At 33.6% G+C, this 19892-nt stretch overlaps 2 protein-coding genes across 2 annotated transcripts; one reads left to right on the plus strand and one right to left on the minus strand.

Annotated features, from left to right (window-relative positions):
• Positions 1–1211: 1211 nt before the first annotated feature.
• Positions 1212–9546, plus strand: LOC105122675 (probable anion transporter 6, chloroplastic). Its single transcript, XM_011021936.1, has 15 exons — positions 1212–1822; positions 1983–2128; positions 3304–3403; positions 3680–3732; positions 4447–4521; positions 4771–4851; positions 5126–5187; positions 5939–6006; positions 6467–6582; positions 6731–6767; positions 7434–7529; positions 7609–7750; positions 7852–7904; positions 8603–8689; positions 9138–9546. Exons 1-15 carry the CDS (start codon positions 1421–1423, stop codon positions 9237–9239), a joined length of 1620 nt encoding a protein of 539 aa, XP_011020238.1. The 5' UTR covers positions 1212–1420; the 3' UTR covers positions 9240–9546.
• Positions 9547–9711: 165 nt separating this feature from the next.
• LOC105122679 (heparanase-like protein 3) lies at positions 9712–13127 on the minus strand. Its single transcript, XM_011021938.1, has 9 exons — positions 12473–13127; positions 12219–12255; positions 11922–12105; positions 11680–11828; positions 11275–11505; positions 10993–11182; positions 10789–10914; positions 10342–10441; positions 9712–10266 (listed from the first exon to the last, which is right to left on the minus strand). The coding sequence occupies exons 1-9, from the start codon at positions 12731–12733 to the stop codon at positions 9865–9867; spliced, it is 1680 nt and encodes a 559-aa protein (XP_011020240.1). The 5' UTR covers positions 12734–13127; the 3' UTR covers positions 9712–9864.
• Positions 13128–19892: the final 6765 nt, after the last annotated feature.

The following is a 19892-nucleotide window of genomic DNA, read 5'->3' on the forward strand; positions in this document are numbered from 1 at the left end:
ACAGCTATTAAAGTTTTTTTTTATATTTCTCCAACATTTCAGAAAATTCTGATTATTTTAATTTTTTTCTTAAATATCCTACAATTGATAATCATCTTTACAATTTAATGAAATTTAGTCATAGGCTAAATACGACGCACGCGCTCCGCCACAGCCAAAAAAAAATTGACTTAAAAAAGTGATAGGCTAAAAAAATTCAAGTTTAGTCATTGGTTCAAGTAATAATTTAAAAAATAAAAAAAAAACAATAATAAAAAATAAATTGACAACCGAAAAAAAAGAGAGAATCATCCATGAGCTTATTTAGAATATCACATAACTTCGTATTAACCTGCTGAAAGGAAAACGTAAGAAAATAAAAAAGTAAAACTTAAAAATAAAAAAAATATTAATTTAAAAAAAACCATAAAACCATTTGTAAATGTCAAAGAATAGAATTAAAAAAATAATAATTTTAATAGGTTATTTATGAATAAAAAATAATATGAAATGAAATTAAAAAGCATTTATAATTTTATAGTTTATTTTAAAATAAAAATAAAAATAATTAAAAGTATAGCGATCAAATAAGAAGAGAAATTAAAGGAGTTGTTTTAAAATTTTATAAAGCCAAGCACAAAACTCGAGGTATAAAAAAAAATTAATAGCGATAAGCTACTATGAATTTTAAAAAACACGTTATATTATCATGTTGAGGGCTGTGATATCTTACAAATACCACTCAAGAAATTTTTTTAATTATATTTAATAAATATAAATTAAAGTAATGTCTCTAAATATCTTTGAAAATTACAAGAAAAACAATATAAAATGACAAAAAAAAGTTATTAGGTAAAAGTTCAATTGATTTTATCTTTAAAAACATCAAAATAATTATATTATTTTAAAAAATAAAAAATAAAAAAATATCATTAAGTAGCGGGCATAATGTTTTCAGTTCTAAGGTTAAGCTAATAATTTTATTGTATAGTAAAAAAAACTAAAATGACCAGACTAACATTATATAATTTGTAAAAAACAATTCAATGCTTAGTTCAAAATTCTAATAGTCAAGTAACAATATAATAATTACATTATTACGATGAATATTCGTTGTCCTAGGGCACCATAACTTTCCTTCCCCTTTAGTTATATTTTTTTTAATTGACGAAATTTTGTAAATATAAGGGAAGTAGCAACTGAACCGAAGCCCACAAAACTTGGTGGAGGTCCCTCTGACTAACAACAGCCACAAGCCATCTTCCTCCGTGGCCTCCTCAAGTCCTTGCAGATGATATGCCAAAGGGATCTCCCATGGCTTCCATTCACTTAAGTATCACATAAACTCGAAACATTACATGCTGCTGCTAACACTTTTTATCTCTTTATATCTACTTCACTTCCAGAAACTATAGTTCCTTTTCGTCCATCAGGAAAAAAAATGGCAAATTTGACCTTCAAAGCAGAGAGCTTTTCCTTTCTCTCACACCACAGAAACACACAAACCTCACTCTTGAACACGACCACGTCATTCAAGACCAGTTCTTTACGTTTATTCCACTCTAAAGACAGCTTGACGTTCAGGGTTTGGTGTAGTATTAAAGAGAAAGAGAATGTGACAGAAAGTGAGAGGGTCCCTGATGTACTCACTGGACTAAAAGGAGTTGATGAGTTGGACCCCAAGAGGGGTTCAAGTTTGGATTTTGAGCAAAAATTGGGGAATGATAGTGGGTCTAGTGAAGTGGGTTTTGATTGGAATTGGCCTCCATGGAAGCATATTCCTCAGAGATATAAGCTTATTGGCACCACGTCACTTGCCTTCGTTATTTGCAATATGGACAAGGTAAGTGTATTTGGTCTAATTTGATATGATCATAGGCCTTGGTAATTTTTCTTGTCGGATTGAAACAAAAAAGGATTAATTTTTAAGGTGCTGCTAATATTAGCCACTTGGTTGTGTTCGTGGCTAAAGTTAATTTTGATCCATTTGCTAAATTGGGTAGGTGAACTTGAGTGTTGCTATAATTCCTATGTCACACCAATTTGGGTGGAATGCATCAACGGCTGGGCTAGTGCAGTCATCCTTCTTTTGGGGTTATGCTTTGAGTCAATTACCAGGAGGTTGGCTTTCCAAGATTTTTGGTGGGAGGTTAGTTCCTCATTGCTCGCTGTATTTACATGGTCTTTCGTGTTAGAAGACTCTGTCATTTCCATTAATAAACTACATTTTTTTCTAAACTCCAGCAGTGAGAAACCTCTTGTTTAAGCTCTGGTAATGGATATAATCCTCTGAAGCATGAGGAGGACTATATTAGTTTCTTCCTGTGCAGAATTTTACCTTGAGCTTTTTTTCTTCTTCTCCTGTATACTTACTTAAACTGGTATAAGCACTGCTAACTCTTGATTAAGATCTAGTTGAATGATCTTCTATGTTGGATTACTGGCCGAAGGATGTTTTGGATCACAGTAAGTTTATCCGATAATTGAACATAACAGGAAATAAGAGATTTATATGGCTGGTTTAACTTGTTGTCATGACGTGTTGGGTTGAATTGAGGTGTTAGGTGTTTGAGTTGAGTGCTATATTTACTTTTACGAGCTCAAATTCCCTTAAGAAAGTTGGAGCTACTTCTGATTTACCCAAAATCAACATTAGGTCATTGCAATTTATCAATTTATCTGCTTTATTCGAGTAGCCCCTCCATTAAGATTGAGAAAATTATTCTTTTTGTTTGATCGTGATCCTAACTTTCTGCTCATTGATGCTGTTGCATCCCATTTTCATTGATTTGTATTGATATACTTCATTTCCATTTGACTTTCTAACCTCTAAATGTGACACCTCAACTATAGCAGTTTTAGGCAATAAGAAGAGCAAACAGTTCCATTATAACCTTAGATTTCATACTTAATCCATCCCCTCTAGAGCTTAAATGTACAAGTTGTAAACAGTTTATGTTCTTGCATAAGTTATTGTTTCAGCTCAATGTAACTGAATGATTGCTCTATGATTGTCCTATCTATTAAAGCAGTAAAAAAGGTATATGTTTCTGGAAATATGGCTGACTCCACTTGGGCAGTTCATGGTTTTAATGGATGCACAGGGTCTCTTTAAAGATTGAGGACAATGCCGTAATAGACACCCAACTCTTTCTAGCATTCTAATTCAGAAAGAGAGGACTCCAGAAACCAATTGTTTTATGGAGTAAAATTAATTCTCTAGAGATCCAATGCACTGCAAGCGTTTCACCTATCTTCTGGGTTTGGTGCAAATTGTATGATACAGGCCTAATGCCTTCCTTTTTATTTGTATTTATTTTTCAGAAAAGTTCTCAAGTTTGGAGTTTTGACATGGTCAATAGCCACAGCACTTCTTCCTTTTCTTGCTGGATATATGCCTGGACTTATGCTGTCAAGGGTTTTGGTATGTGCAGCTTCTCCTATACTCCATGTGTTGAACTAGTATTTCAGTCCAACTTGCGTACATCTTTTCATGAATCTGCAATTGTTTAGTACTTATGTATGTGTCATAAGCATTTGATAATACTTTAGAGATTCTCCCTTTCTTAGTTAGTCCGTGTCTCCCTGTCTTTCATTATACTCTTGTGCATTTTGCTTTGATGTTCCTTTCCTCAATGATAAATTGCTTAAATTTGCTTCTTAACTTATTGAGCTTTTCTCTTACGTGATCCATATCTAGGTCGGAATAGGAGAAGGAGTTTCACCATCGGCAGCAACTGACCTCATTGCCAGGCATGTATGACATCCAAAGCTCTATAGGAGCATGTTTTAGTGAACCTTTTAGATAATATTTACTGAAACACAATCAACCACAGCTATGTTTTTGTGTTGGGTTTTTGGTTGGTTTTTTTCTTGTGTTTCATTAGAGTAGTATTCCTTTGCACTTTTCTTGATTTTTCTTATGCTGCTCTTGCTCATGTCCAGATTGCATTCTTTTACATTATTGAGTAAAATTGGTAGTCTTGTGAAAAACTTCATGGAGATTTCATTGTGGAATATTTGGAAGTTAATTTTGTTATGTGGAACATTATGACTCTTTCTGTGGTTTATAGAGTTCCCTGCCCCCCTCTAACAATTTATATATGTACAAGAATAATCTCATAATTGTATATATTAATTCATGTTTACACTTAGACACTGATGTCTCCCATCTCTGCCTTTTGAGGTTCTTCTTGGATTTCTTCTGTTTCATATTAACTTATTATCTGTATGAGACTTGTCTTGCCTATTTTGTGGTAGGCTGTGTCCTGTTCCCTTATTCTCTGCTACTGAACTTGTGCTCTTTGGCTTGTTATAACCTGTTATATTTTGCAACCTCATTGACTGATAGTGCCCCGTAGATTGCTTTCTTATGTTGCTTGTATTGTAGAAAGCCGATCTCTGATGAAGAGATAATGTAGAGTTATTTTCTCCTTTTGATTGGTATTTGACCAACGTTGCATGCAGGTCAATACCTTTGGAAGAGCGATCACGAGCTGTAGCATTCGTCTTTGGGGGACTGAGTGTAGGAAGTGTTATAGGGTATGTTTTTCTAAATTTGGTCTGTGATAGCAACAATTCTCAATTATTAGAGAAACTAACACAGCTTTTCATCTTCCTGGTGTTAAATTGCAACTGAAAGAATTAAGTGTGTTAGGTCTGTGAAACACATTTAATAGACAAATTCATGCTATGCTTAATGTTTTTCTTTTTCTGAGTCAACTTTTTTAGTTAAAGTGAGCACCTGGCTTCAATTGCTAGCTGATTCTAACAGTTTTAAAGTTCATGCAGGCTTCTTTTAGCTCCTCCCCTTATTCAGAATTTTGGTTGGGCATCTGTATTTTATATATTTGGATTTCTTGGGTTAGCCTGGTAAGTATCTGTCACTAATCTCTTGGATTCCAATACTTACCTGCTTCTGCCTTGAACAGAAGGAATTTCAGACTTTGGTGATGCATAAAAAGGTTTTTCGCTCAATGTTAAATAAAAAGATAATATTTAATGGCTTTTTGGTTCACTGTGATTCTGAACTGACTGTTTAATAGTTGCATTTGTTTATTTGATTATATTCAGTTTTTTAAGTTGCTAATGTTAACAACTGAATGAAAGTTGACTTCATACTTGTGGCAACACCAAAATTATGAAGGTTTTTGGGGTTTCAATATCTTGAAGAGGGGCAAGCTTCACACACTGCCAAGCCTGCTTCACGTAAGCATTAACTTCTATTGCTTCTTTTTTTTTTTTTTTCTATTGTTGATTCAATAAAGCTTCTTAGTTTATTGATAAGTAGGTAATGATTGGTTGACTACTTTTATATAATTGCCAAAATCATATGGTGTCTTCTTTTGCATCTCTTTTCATGTACTGGTAATACCTTATTCTACACTGCCTTTCTGATGTAAATTATTTGGTTAGTCTACCTGATGTTGCATGTATGATGAATATTTTCCCTAATTTATACAAATTTAGCTATTTCACAGCAGAAGATACAGATTCTTTAAGCTAAAGGAGTGGCATATCTGAAACACTTTATTGTATGGGTAGCCTTGAACAATAGTTCACATATTGTCATATTGAGTTGCTAGAGAATAACCCACTTTAGATGCCAAATATCAGCTTTGTCATAAAAATATGTCCTCCATATCATTCAAAGCATACTCTGTATCTCTTTTCAACTGGGTACACTTGAACTGATCAATTTTGTTGCCTTGGAGACAAATCCTTCTAAAGGGAGTTAGCATATTACTTTTACACCAGTAGCATGTTTTCCCAGTCTTCAGGTGACTTTCTATGTTCAACTGCAGTTCTGACCTCTATTGGAGGGTCATCCTAGGAAAGGCTCGATTCTTAGGTGTACTGATATGATCTACATAAAAATGATTGGTAGTGACAATGTTGTTTTTCCTTGATATCCTTTCCGCATGGTCATGAGTGGACTTTTCCTTGATATGTTTGACAGGGCCCCAATCTATACATATGGAAAAATCATTTAGTAATTCTCTTGCAGAGCTGGGTGGCTCACTGAAGGTACAATGCTTTCTCCTTTTCTGTATTTGGCTATATAAGATTGGAAACTTGAAGGATGGAAAAGGTACTGATTGAGCTATTGATTGCATCTTAAATGCAATACTTCTTGGAAAGTGGCATGTTTCACTGATTTGTCAAGTTAAACCCAAGTAACTAGGCTTAGGGGTCATTCAATACTCTTATAGTCAATGGCAATAGCCAATAAGTCTGCCTGAATTCAATGTACTATTGTTGACTGTTCATTATAACAAAATGGTTTGAAACATTGTTCACTAGGAATGTCATTACCATCACTCTCATATTATTGATTGTTCTCACATGAGTTTAAACATGTTGGGGTTTTTTATTTCTTCCTATTTTTGTGAACTGTATGATACCTGATAACGAAATTAAAAGAACCTTCCTAAAACTTTTGTGTTACCTTTTGCCCTGACTTTCCTTACTGGCTCTATTGTGGCAGGATGTGCCATGGAAGGCTTTTTTCCGAACCCCGTCTGTATGGGCAATGATATATGCTCACTTTTGTGGAAGTTGGGGTCACTATAACTGCTTATCTTGGCTTCCTTCTTATTTCAGGTATCATTGCAGTTCTACTCTCTGAATTTCTTTTCTCATCGTTCTGGAAGAAAAGCATTTATAATCTTCTATATCAATATCTTCAATGTGCTTGTCATTATGGCTGTAATGGAAAAGAAACTTAACTTTCAATCGATATGCCACGCAGTGAGGAGCTGAGCCTGAATTTGACAGAAGCTGCATGGGTAAGTTTGAAGATGTACGATTGTCTTACAAATTTTAGTTCTTCTCACACTTTAGTCATTTATAGTACTTGTATTGTAAATATAAGGAATAATTCTGTAGCTTAAAATTTGACAAATTAAATTCTCATGTCTTGGAATGAATTAGCGGAGTCTTGCATTCCAAAAAGAAGAGTGCTGTTGTCCAAGAAATTGCTTGTTTCAACATCTCATGCTTTGGTCTTGATATCCTATATACAATGTAATTGAAATATAAGTTCTGGTTTGAAATCATCCATCCACATGCATCTTTTGATGTCAACCACTGTTGCAGTGAAAGGCAGCTCCAATAACATATCAGAAGCTTCGGTGATATCAAGACAGCATGCTTTTTTTACCTGAGAGGAATTAATCTTCCTTGCAGTAATTTGGCCAAATTTTGTACTCTGAAAGTGAGTACAATATGAATGCTTTCTACTAAATTATCCTGGTAAAATGATTAGTTAGCACCCTAAATTCATGGAAGCTTAACATGTAAAGCATTGGTGATAACACTTGACAAACTTGAGAATGCCTTGCCATTCCAAAAAGTCCGAATATTGGATGGTCATCCATCATTTGATTGTTTAAATGTATTTGAATATTTTTTTATATTTTATTTTCCTATGAAGTAACTATTAACCATTTCAGGTTTCCATCCTTCCTCCCTTGGCTTCAGTTTTTGTGACTAGCTTTGCCGCACAGCTTGCTGACAACTTAATTGCTAGTGGAGTTGAAACCACTACGGTCTGTAAAACCAGACATCTATTATAGTTCTGCACATTTATAATCATCACCTTGAAGCTTGACCTTTTTGACCTTGCAGGTACGAAAGATTTGCCAAACAATTGCCTTCTTGTCTCCTGCTCTTTGCATGACGCTCTCCTCTGTTGATCTAGGACTCCCACCCTGGGAGATTGTGGGGATTCTCACTGGTGGCTTGGCCCTCTCAAGCTTTGCCTTGTCAGGTACTGGACTATTTAAGAACCTTTTTAATTCATTTTGTGAATTGGAACAAATTGACTTGTGCTAGGTTAATTTCTATTTCAATGATCTATCTTTTTTGCAGGACTTTACTGTACACATCAAGATATGTCTCCTGAATATGCAAGTATACTGTTGGTATGTGGCCTACAAATCATAATTTTGTTGCATATGCTATGCATTTTCTGATCAGTCTCCTGGTGAGATTGATCCTAGGTGTCATAAACATGGATTGTTGGTTTATTTCTCACATGTTCCTCACTTTATGTCTACTTCAAATCAACTTAGCACATGGTTCATGAATCTTGTGCATCATTATTTATGACATGGATCTGTAGAACCCACATATCCAATAATATACCTCTTGCAAAGTGGAGTTGGGTTTTCAGGTGAAAAATTGGAAACTGAAAAATAAAAAACCATGTTGATTCACTTCATTTAGTCAGTGATCTGTTATCTTATTTTTTCAGCTAGCCAGTTGTCTTAATAAAATTGATCGCGAGTCTGGCATTCTAAATTATCTAATAAAACCATTATTGGCGTGGATTTTGCTCCTATCACCAATTAGCATTCCCGTGGTCTGCCTGTAGATTCTTCATGCTGTTATGCAAAATTGTATTGAACTGGAAGTTCTAGACTAAACTTCCGTGAAACATTCCTGTGGTAGTTTTTCTAATTTTAGCTCCAGGTTAAGCACATAATTTATTCATTTGGATCCATGATCAATTGACTCCTGTAAGCTTGCCACTAGTTCAAGGTCTTCGCTTGAATTTGTAAAGAAAAAGACCTTCATTTAACCATTATATTCATTCTATCTGTCTAATTTTCCTACGCAGGGCATTACCAACACCGTTGGAGCAATACCTGGAATTGTAGGTGTTGCCTTGACTGGTTATCTTCTCGATACAACTCATTCGTGGAGTGTAAGTTGCCTCTACCTCATATGGAATATTTGGTTGATTTTCATTGATCATGGTCCATTATATTCTTATGTTTGTTTTTAGAATTTTTAAAACTGTAATAAAATGGATCATTATAATTTATATTTAAAAAAAAAAGAGCAATGTAATGAACCATAACATATTAAGAGTAATCATGCAAAGATGTAATTATAAAGAAATTTATTAAAGACTAAACTGTAGTTCTTTTAATAAAAAAATTATAAGAACCAAAAACTTTCAAATAAAGACCAATTTGTTTAAAAAATGAAATAGAGGGACTAAAGTAATTTATTTGAAGACTTTAGGGACTGAAAATGAAATTTAGTATCGATTACATTACATTACATCTATTTTCAAGTAAATAATCTTTGGATAAGCTGTTATTAACTTCTTCCTTTAACTGTTTGTTTCTCATATTTTTCCTCCGCAGATTTCTTTATTCGCACCATCAATTTTCTTCTACTTGACTGGTACGATTGTATGGTTGGCATTTGCCAGCAGCAAGCCTCAAAACTTCTCCAACACAGATTGACTTCGATCGTCTTTGGATCAGTTTTCTTGAATGAAGCATCCAAATTAGAGAGAGAGAGCACACCATTCATTATGTTATACATTTTACTTCTTTTTCCATAGCGTTTGGTGGGAATTGCCTCATCTGCCAATAGTTAGCTTCATTTGTATATCTCTGTACACAGAAAATACCTTATGTATATTGATTTCAGGTGTAATCCACCAAGCAAAATGCATAGTTGACTTTGTAGTCTTGGTTGGCCACCAAAAACATATACTTAACATGTTTGTCGTGTAGCTGTGTTTTAGCCTTTAGGGATTGCATTTTACGTTATGCCTTTAAACCTCAAGAACTCTGTTACACCAATATTTCTCTGCATTTTACGTTATACATCAAAGCAAATTTCCAAAGGCAGTTAATTGCGGGACCAGTTGCCACAAAGCAGTAAAGAAATTTATGTTGTATTCTGGTCCATTACATGGGCACTGGTTGTAGGAACAAAAAAACCATGGCATAATAATTTACCAAAAACATTTGTCATTGTATTCTTCGCCAAGAAAGAATGTAACGTGCTTGTATTCTGTCTTATTTGGCGGATCACTATTTACTACGTGGAACCAATTTCAGTTCCATGTAGTGCCACTACCTAGCTGCAAGCAGGGCTATCATATGGCATTTGAACGAATACAATAGAGAAAGGAGCAACCATTATTGGCTTAGATGAATTTACATGTAAAGGCTCCAAGTAAGGGATGTCCCCAGATGAATTTACAGTTAAAATGTTCCCATTAAGTAGCATTGTTTGGCTGTGTAAATCTCCATCTTTAGCTGTTAGATGGTATTCCTCTCTTGTTATCCCACTTGTGGACCGTTGAGGTAGGTGAGTGACCTTTGATTTATGGGACTTATGAGACCTGTGATGTTTGTGGAGCTTGTGAGACCTGTGAGGCTTGTGTTTCTGGTGCAATCTCCAGGTACTGTTGAATGTTACAGAGACTTCAACAGTTGTGATATTGTCAAGGTTGATTAGTAGTAATGTGATCCCTTTCTGCAAAGATTATTAATCAAATTAGATAATAAAGGCCTCCACTTGTGTGATGATTGTGTTGTGGAATTAACTTACGGATTGTTTCGCGCAATGAGTATAAGCACGTATCTTTTTCGTTCCAGAAAAGCTGGTTGATAGAACGTTTCTTCCCATTAATCGGTGCCAAAGAAGAGCACTGCAACGAAGATAGCAAACATTAGAATTTCTTAGAGACCTTGTAAGACCGAGTTATAATAGATATTCCATAATGGGAGTCAAGGGATTTCATCTTTGGCCTGTTCTGACTATTGATGAAGCCAGGGTTGATCAAATTTTTTTCATAATCAGCATAAATTTGGAAAATTGTTCCTAATTTAGCATGCCTATTTTAAAATTTCATCTTTCATTCCTTTTGCAGACAAAAGGAATATCTTAAAAAATCGTAATAATAATAAAAAGAGAATTCATTGCACTCTTTGATTCTATCCTAATATCGAACTTTTCAGACCACCTGCCAGCATAAGAACACCAGTATTGGAATACCTGTAGTAATCCGGATTTGGAACAAAAGTAGTAGTGTTAAGTAGACCATAATTGCCACCAATCAATGACTGTCTGCAGTAAGTTTTTGTATCATAAGCTGATGCCATCCCAAGCTGATCCAAGTACCTGTTTTGACATCCCTGGACTTAGAAATCCACACAAGAAAAGCTGAAAATTTTTGTTATAAATTGTGTCCTCGCTTACCAGAAACTAAACACGAACGCATTGGTAACAAGGTTACGACCACTGTTGTAAGCCCCACCTGATTCACCAACCCATGCAACTGCTGAAGTTGCAGAACTCTTGATGGTGCTTTGGAGGCTATTGAATGTATTAGCCTCACCATCAAGATAGGATGGATCAAGGATCTTTTCGATGAGATGTGTATCAACCCCTGCACAAGAAAAGAATATAATCACATCAGATTAGACCAACTGTACAAGGTGTAAGGCTACAGAAGTTGAATCATTTCCTTCAAAGAGATACCTGGACCAAGATTGTATATGTGGTGGGTGATCGCATTTACAGAATTGCCTGTTTTATCTACAAACTCTTTGAACCAATTTGCATCAAAGAATCCTCCAGGTGCTATAACTAGTGGTTTCGGTTCAATACCGCTGTATGTCTTTTTCACTGTGTTATACAGGGAAATTGTATCAGAAGCATACTGAGCTGCTGCAACTCTTGTTCCCACACCACTTCCACTCAATTCATTCCCTGTTCAGCAAAAATTACTTACAGTTGGTTTAGATAAATTAATCTCAGCAATATAAATTGATCATAGTCAGTTCCCACTTCCCAGATGGTCCATAATCAATGACACTTCCATGGATTTCATGAAACATTAAGCATTAGCATTGATCATATGAAAGCAATGGAGAGTGTTCTTACCGAGCTCCCAGCCATAAATAGAGTAGTTCTTTTTGACAGTATAGCTTATAAACGATTCTGCATTGGTGTAGTTCCAAGCTCCTACTGCAGAACCGTCAGATTTTATGGACCGGCCAGTGAGAGCATTTAACCCAAATATAATTTCAGCCCTGAATTTGCAGAAGTAAGATGTGGTTCAACTCCTAGAAATTGTAAAGTAAGGTCAACAAGAAGCAGGAGAGAATATTGTTCTTAGTTGTTACCCAGATTTCTTGAAAAAGGCATTTAGTTCATCCCATCTATACATGGGCAAGCAACCTTGAGTGAAACCAAACATCTCACTGGTGTTTTTAACAAATTGAACACAAGGTTGCTTATTATCTTCAGTGTCGTAAATGACCTTATCTTGCAAAGTGCCTCCTAATCTGATTTTCAATGGTGAAAAAGCTGGACCGTTGCGCCAAGAAAAAGTAATTAGAATCCTAAAAAGCATTAAAAAGAGTTCTTGCTAAATAAAACATGAAATTGAAGAAGAAAAGGTTGCTTCAAAGGACTCTTACCCTTTATGGCATTTAACAAGATGTTGTTGTTGAGATCCTGCATAAGAGAAAATATAAAACAAATTTCAAAAAGAACAAATGTTTAGAGAATAATTTCCTAAGAACTCATGTTATAGTATAATGCCAGTGTAGCTTGGAGAAGTACAGGACAGGAAAGGACAAGCATTTCAAGCTCAGTTTCAATTATCAAACATCATAATCAGATATCTAAAACAACCTCAAAAGCAGAAAAGCAGACTAAAATGGATCATTACCAGATTAATGAGAGAAGCATGGTCCCAGCTGCATGTCCCATAATCACATTTCTCAGGTGGCCACCAATCCAAGGTGGCACAAATGAAATCTTCATCAGTCTTTCCAATGGAAGTTTTTCCATCAATGAAAACAGTTCCTTCACTAACACTGCTATTATCGTTTCCAGCCACAGCAGTTCGTGAACTCACATAAATGAAGCTGCAGCTAATGATGCACACCAGTAAGCACAACCCCATTTCCCGGTTCTGCAAAGAACTCATCTTTTTGTAAGCAAATACAAGTTCAAGATCTAAGGCTTTCTGTATAAATGGGTAAGGTAGCCATGAAAGTGGCAGCGGAAGTGGGGTTACCAGAAGGTTTTGCCACAGCAGGCTACAGAATTTAATAAGGGATATAATAATTTTAGATTACGTTCACAAGTAAGATCTAAATATGATTGATGATATTATAAAAGAAAATAAACTTATTGGCAATTATTTATGCTTTGTTTGATAGGCAAATACTGAGCAACTTGTAATCACATTCAAGCTTCGGTTCTCCTTTCTTTAAATATTTTGCCTTTCGAACCTTGCAGGTCAGAATAATGAGAGGTTTGTTGCAAAGTGGGCCATGGCTTTTCATGAAAGCGGCTAGTTGCCGATCAATTTTCTAGGGCCTTTGTGCCTCGCTTCTCTATGAATGTGTGTGATCCTGAGACCCACTTGTTTGGTTAGTTCTTTAAGTTTTGAGATCGTTTCAACACAAATCCTGATTTTAAAAATTTTAATTTTTTTTATTGAAAATTAATTTATTTTATATTTTAAATTATTTTGATATATTAATATCTAAAATAATTTTAAAAAATAAATAAATATTATTTTAATATATTTCAGTACAATAAAAGGTACTTTAAAAATAACCACCATTACACTTTTATGCATATCTATTTGATATTTTTTATAATTTTTAAATTAAAAAGATTCTTTTAAAAATAGTTTTAGTTAAAAATATATTAAAGTAATAATATTACTATTATTTTAACATTGAATATCAAAATAATTTATAAAAAAATTAATTTAATATTTTTTTAAATAAAATACATTTTAAAATCCAACCCCATTACCGAACAAACTTTTAATTATTAATTATGTTGGAACTTGGAAAGAGAGTGTAATAATTAATCTTTTATTTAAAAACTATCAATTAAGGTGAAAATTACTAAAATAACCCCTCTCTCTTTCTTATTACTCCGCCGTTCATCCTTTTTTTACCACCATAACCGATGGCTCTAATCTACACATCCATGCACGAAAAATTATATCCATGTAAGAAGGTTAAAAAAAAAAAAATCATGAGGAAGCCTCGAGCATGGTGCACGTGATGAGATCTTAAAAGGGCATCAGATTTTCAACTGGCCAATCAATCCCTGACACCATTTCCCTTCATACATATATTTTATGGGATGGGCGAAGCATTTGTCATAAAATGTCAAAGGACACGTAAATGTATAGAATCCAATTTTATTAAAGAAAATAAAAAAAAAAAAAGCACAACCCAATTAATAATTAATTGAATGTGAAAATTTAATTTATTTTATAATATTTTTAAATTGTTTTGATATACTAATGTGGAAAATAAATTTAAAAAATTATTTTATTATATTTTTAATTATAATTTACTTTAAAAACTAACCACCACAGCACCCTCTCCTAACCAACCAATCAAGGTGTTTTGGTTGGCAAACAAGGCATCAGAATCTGTGATGATAAGTTGCACCTAATTCTTGCAAAACTCACAACACAATCTCAAGGCATGTGTCCTAAGACTACTCTAGCTGGATATTTGTCGAGTATGCTATAAACCTAAGGCTTGTCTTTCCCTTTCGCAGAGCTGGGTCCATTGCTGCATTTTCTTCTAACTGGTAGTTTGGCTTTGAAGCATCCTCCCCACCTTATCTTGTTTCCATGGGGATCAGTTTCTGCATGCAAAAGGGCATCTACCCAGACCTAATCCATTCAATGTTAGTTAAAGGGAGAAATCTAGGTTTGGTGGCATTAAGTTTATTCCATACCTAATACCATTGGAAATATGACTCTGTGAAGCTGTTGCCCACTACACTGCCTCTCATTGTCCATGTCTAATATCCCCCCCAATGGAAGGAAAGACTGCTGTTTATAGGATCAAGATCTCCTCTTCTCCGAGGGCACTGCCACCGCACTGCCGCCCCTGCTTTTGACTGAAAAGGGAAAGCGTGGAAATAAAGTATGCCATAAAGTGAACACGCTTCCCCTTTCTTCCGCTTCCCACGTGCCCCTCTCTCCTCTGGCCCTAAATCTGGCTGTGGATGGCTTAAATTTCGTTGAGAAAAAAAAATGATTTCGATATATGTGAAAACTGGTAAGCATATTATGAACCATTGAAAAAAAGGTTTCATGTGTAGAAAGATATTCTTTCAAGATTCTAACCATGTCGGGTTTTTTTAAGTTATTATTTTGAAATTAAAAAAAAAAAAAAAACACAGCGAATAGAAGCATGTTATCTTTGTTCTTTTTTCTTCTTTTTTAATCTCTATCAGAATATATTCATCTCGAGATGGAAAGCAATCACTACATGATTTAATATCATGCTTAAAATACAAAAGTAATAATTAATCCAAGATAATTTGGCTGATTCTGGTATATTATGACAAACTATTTTATTTTATATTTGGGTTATTGAGAGATCTACTGAATTAAATTAAACGGTGGAAACATTAATCTCTACCACTTTTTATTGTTTATATATCAAGTATCTTGAGAATTAATCCAATTTTGCCTCTATCGTAGTCTTGAACCCAAGAAAACAAAAGGGACCTGTGGATTTTGTGATCTACTATTCTAGGAGAAGGGCCTTGCACTAGAAGAAGGGACTTGAATAATTTTCTTGCATGTCATAATTATGATGAAGAATTTGTCTTAATTCCAACTTTCTTTTACAAGTTTTGGCCTAATGGAAACTTTAGATTAACTCATCTTTATCCTTGAGGGGTGAGAGTAATTGCAACGTATCATTCACTAAAAGTCCATTTCATGGCATGTCTCCATCATCTAATCCTCGCCCACAGCCATAATGCAAGACAAATTGGGGCTTCAGGAGGAGATAAACATTATCAATTTCTTCTTTGGCCTATGATTGCATTGATAATGAACCTTATTTCTTGGATTTATTAATACCTAATCTTCGTTTCTTCTGGTTGGATATGCATCTGTGTGTCCATTGAAAGATTTGACCAAATTATTTATGGCCAATAAATTAAGAGTCGAGAGGCATACAGGTTGATCCGGACAAACAATGCAAACGTCTAATTAGGGCAATGGGAAGATGAAAATGTGTTGGAAATTACAAGAGAGACAAAACAAAGAGAGAGATCCGAGAAACCACCGAGAGCCCAAAGCTTGATGAAGAGACTGCAAGTTCAAACATAGAACCAAAGCCCATTTGATGAATCCACCTGAATGTATATTTTAGGCTCATCTTATAGTATCGGTATTTACAGTTAGGCAATATTACTTGGCTGATATTAAAGTATTTTTTTTAATGTAAAAATATATTAAAATAATATTTTCAAATAAAGTGTCGATGGTTCATTTAGATTCTATCCTAAAATAACATAAAATTATTTTCAATAAATTTTTTTTAAAAAAATCCTTAAAATTAAATTTATTAAGTTTTATTCAAGTTTAATTACAGTATGGCTATTTAAATCATTCATGTTAAGGTCCACTTCTATTAAAAAATCCCATCAGAGGTTGAAGAGCAATATTCTATTGGAAATTATCAATTTAACATGCTATACTATTATTCATTAAGGTAATTATTTCCCTGCACAATCAGAGGCATAAATGCGTGCAATATAGAAATCTCACAAAACTGTTTTTAATCCAATATTTTTATATAGCTAGCAACTGATTTGTCACAAGGAACCAGACCAGACCCTTTGTTTTAGACATTTGCTACGAGCTAGGTCTCATAAATGTCCATGCATCCTATGGAAATTTGCATGCTTCATTTTGACGGAGATGGTGTGCAACCTTCTGACGTCCAATAATATCACAAATGCCCTCAATAATAGAAGGAGCTGAAGAGTTCGCCGGAAACAGGAAAGAAAGGCATTCTTTATCGATTAAGTCACGACTTCGCAACAATCAGGTACTGCACTATCGACAACATCTCCATCGCCGGAAAGAGCTGCGTTTATTGAATCAAGAAACCCTTTCGTTCATTTGTAAGGGTTTCAGGTGGATTGTCTCTAGCAAACCCATACAAAACCATAGCCTCAATGCATGCCAATGCCAAAAGAATTTCATGGGCCTGTGTAGATGTTCTTGACATGGATACAACGCAAAATTTTCCAAATTTTGCTTGAACATATTAATACAAGGTCCAACGTGTTATATTTACCATAATAATTTGAGCCTTCTATGTAATGAAAAGCTTACTGCATACGTATCTGCAGCTTGATTTTTTTTTTTTAAAAGCTTACTGCATACGTATCTGCACCTTGATTTTTTTTTTTTATGTTTTTAGATTAATATGGATCTTCTGTTTATTTTATATATATCTTAATTAATTTTATGAATTTTAAAATTAATAATTATATAAATCTTCAATACTTAATTAATTTTATAAATTTTAAAATTAATAATTATATAAATCTTCAATACTCCTGAAATTTAAAAGACTTGAATTTATAATTTCTTGAAATTAAAACTAAAATTTGATTAATTCAATAATATTTTTATTTATTTATCTATTATTATTGTCATCATGATAATAGTGACAGTGATATAGTTTGAATGGCGAGAATTGCTACTTTATCTACATTAATTAATTAGTTTACCTGTAGAAGCAATCTATTAATTTTCGTTGCTGTTATAAAGCAAGTTATTTTCAAGTCAAGTGGCATGTTTCATATTCTTATTTATAATTCAAAGAAAATCTGAAAAGAAAAGTTAGAAATAACAATACAACAGTTGAAAATATATATGACCAACATTTTCAAGATTTTAGTAACTTAAGGAAGTACATATCATATAATATTTCTTAATGAAGATCGATCATCTAAGATCCAGCTGATTATCATCACCATCGTTAATCAGCCTATTATTATATATTACAGGCATTTGTTAATAGCTAGGTTGTTGTCCTCACTTGAAGATGCAGGTGTATACTTATTATATAATATCGAAAATCATTGTTCTAAAGCGATCTCTCTACTATCATTTACATTGTAATAACCAATAAACATTTATTTTTATTTCTTATTTTATAACCAATCAGCTCAGTAAATGCACATATATTATATAATAATATATGTTAATTAAGATCACATCTATACAAGATCCAGCTGATTATCACCATATGCCGTTAATCAGCAATAATTACAAGATACTTCAATCAACCGGCAACCGGACGCAGGTGGCGGTGAGCGCAGAAATCATTTCACCAGTACAGATGCCTTGAAGTATAACATCGACGGCAGGTGTGGAAGGAAACTCAGTATAACCAAGCAGGAGTCTTGGAAGTTCATTGATCACTCCGCATTCCCAATATGAGTGACATTGCCTTTGTTAACAGGAAAGGAAACATGGGGCGCACAATTTATTTGTTTTTGTATTTTAAAATTATTTTTTAAATTTTTTTATAAAATAATATATGTTAGGAAGGGACCTTAACCTTTCTTCCTTTTTAATCTAACCTAATCAGCTCTAATTTCAAACTAGTATTCTACCGTTGAGCTGCCGATGGGGCATTTGATATCAAAAGTCTTAAACTATGAGATTTTTCGTGCAAATAATTTTTTTAAATTTTTTAAAATTTATTTTCAACATCAGTGACGAAAACAGAAAGAAAAAAAATTAATTTAAAGCAATTAATCATGATGAATTTTAAATGAAGATAAGATGGAGAATTTAGATTATAAATGAAGGACATTTGAAAGAAAGAAGGATTAATCATCATGATGAATTACCAACAGAAGGATCAAGTTGCAATCAAATATTACTTAATATTAGGTTTTTTAAAATAAAAGGATCGGCTAATTATTTCATTAAAGACACATGGATGAGATAATAACTTCGTATTTACCCTTGTTTAGCCTTATTAAAGACATTCTAAAATCAATTACAATTAATCTTTTCAAACAAATGGCATTGTGCATGAGATCTACCTAGGATTAAAACTAAACTCTCTAAAGACTTGTCGTTCATTTGTATTAGAAGATAAATAGATTAAGAATACACAATAAAAAGATTTTCCTACATTAATCTTTGTTAGAATTCAAATCTAGAATAATAATAATAATTAATTGCAAAGTCAATATTTGCAGCCTCCCACCTCCACCTCCAAATCCAAAAGTCGTGTACGCTATGTTGTGTGTTTGTGTGAGTGCACGCGCGTGTAACCCTATCTTTAAGTCAATGCAAGGCTTCAAACTCATGTGGGATGCCAGCGGGGGGACAGGAAATAAAATTAAGAAAACTTAAAATTTTAGTTATTTTATTATTCAAATTAAAAATATAAATATAATTAAAAAAAAATTGGAAAAACAATTTTTTTTTATAGGGCCTGGCCTGTCAACTTCTGCTCTCTCCGCCACTGGAGGTGAGGAATCACATTTTTAGTTTATTTGTCTTTTATTTTAAAAATATTTTTTTTCAAAAAATATTTTTTATTTTTTTTATTTTAAATTAATATTTTTTAATATTTTTAAATTGTTTTGATGTAATGAAGTGAAAAATAAATTTTAAAAAATAAAAAAATAATATTTTAATACATTTTAAAAAATAATTTCTACAACAACACCATACAGATTTTTTTAAACGTTAAAAATATCTGGTTGATTTACCATGTTAAGGTTTTCTAGCCTTTTTTTTCTAATTTGGGTCGTTAATTATGCTCTTCAGTTTCTAAGTTAATTAAATTTAGTAGTTTAGTCCCATTGTAAACCTTAATTGCATTGCTAGTTATGGACCAAAATTTATAAATCTCTGGCTTTTGAATGTAAGCATAAATTAGTAGGATCCAGTACTGTTACGTTCCCCCCTTTCTCATTGATTTGGAAACAAAAATCCGCCGTACTCATGCTAACAATACAAAAAATAAAAACCAATCACGAATCAAAACAAGGAAAATAATCTGAGCAGATGATATTTGATTTCAAGATTTTGACAGTAAGTGGTTCTTGAGTTCGGTGCGAGCTCATCATTGAGTTAAAGAACATGCAGTAGTGATGAGATTAGGGAGCGGAATCTTCATCCTAGGCAAGCAATTACCAGTCATTGCAGAAAGGAACGAGCAACATCTGCTAGCAGCAGCAGTCACAGGTGACTTGGTGGCAAGTTCAATGCATTCTGGTAAATCTGCAGAAGATGAAGCGCAACTTAAAGAGACTTTTGGGAT

The sequence above is a fragment of the Populus euphratica genome, unplaced genomic scaffold (assembly GCF_000495115.2).
Source record: "Populus euphratica unplaced genomic scaffold, PopEup_1.0 scaffold20.1, whole genome shotgun sequence".
Lineage (NCBI taxonomy): Eukaryota > Viridiplantae > Streptophyta > Magnoliopsida > Malpighiales > Salicaceae > Populus > Populus euphratica.

Coding starts and splice junctions, on each gene's coding strand:
- LOC105122675 (XM_011021936.1), top strand. CDS start 1,421: ATGGCAAATTTGACCTTCAAAGCAGAGAGCTTTTCCTTTCTCTCACAC. Junction 4,522..4,770: donor AGTGTAGGAAGTGTTATAGG/GTATGTTTTTCT, acceptor AAGTTCATGCAG/GCTTCTTTTAGCTCCTCCCC. Junction 6,768..7,433: donor ATTTGACAGAAGCTGCATGG/GTAAGTTTGAAG, acceptor TAACCATTTCAG/GTTTCCATCCTTCCTCCCTT.
- LOC105122679 (XM_011021938.1), bottom strand. CDS start 12,733: ATGAGTTCTTTGCAGAACCGGGAAATGGGGTTGTGCTTACTGGTGTGC. Junction 11,506..11,679: donor TATTTATGGCTGGGAGCTCG/GTAAGAACACTC, acceptor TTTGCTGAACAG/GGAATGAATTGAGTGGAAGT. Junction 10,267..10,341: donor CTCATTGCGCGAAACAATCC/GTAAGTTAATTC, acceptor TAATCTTTGCAG/AAAGGGATCACATTACTACT.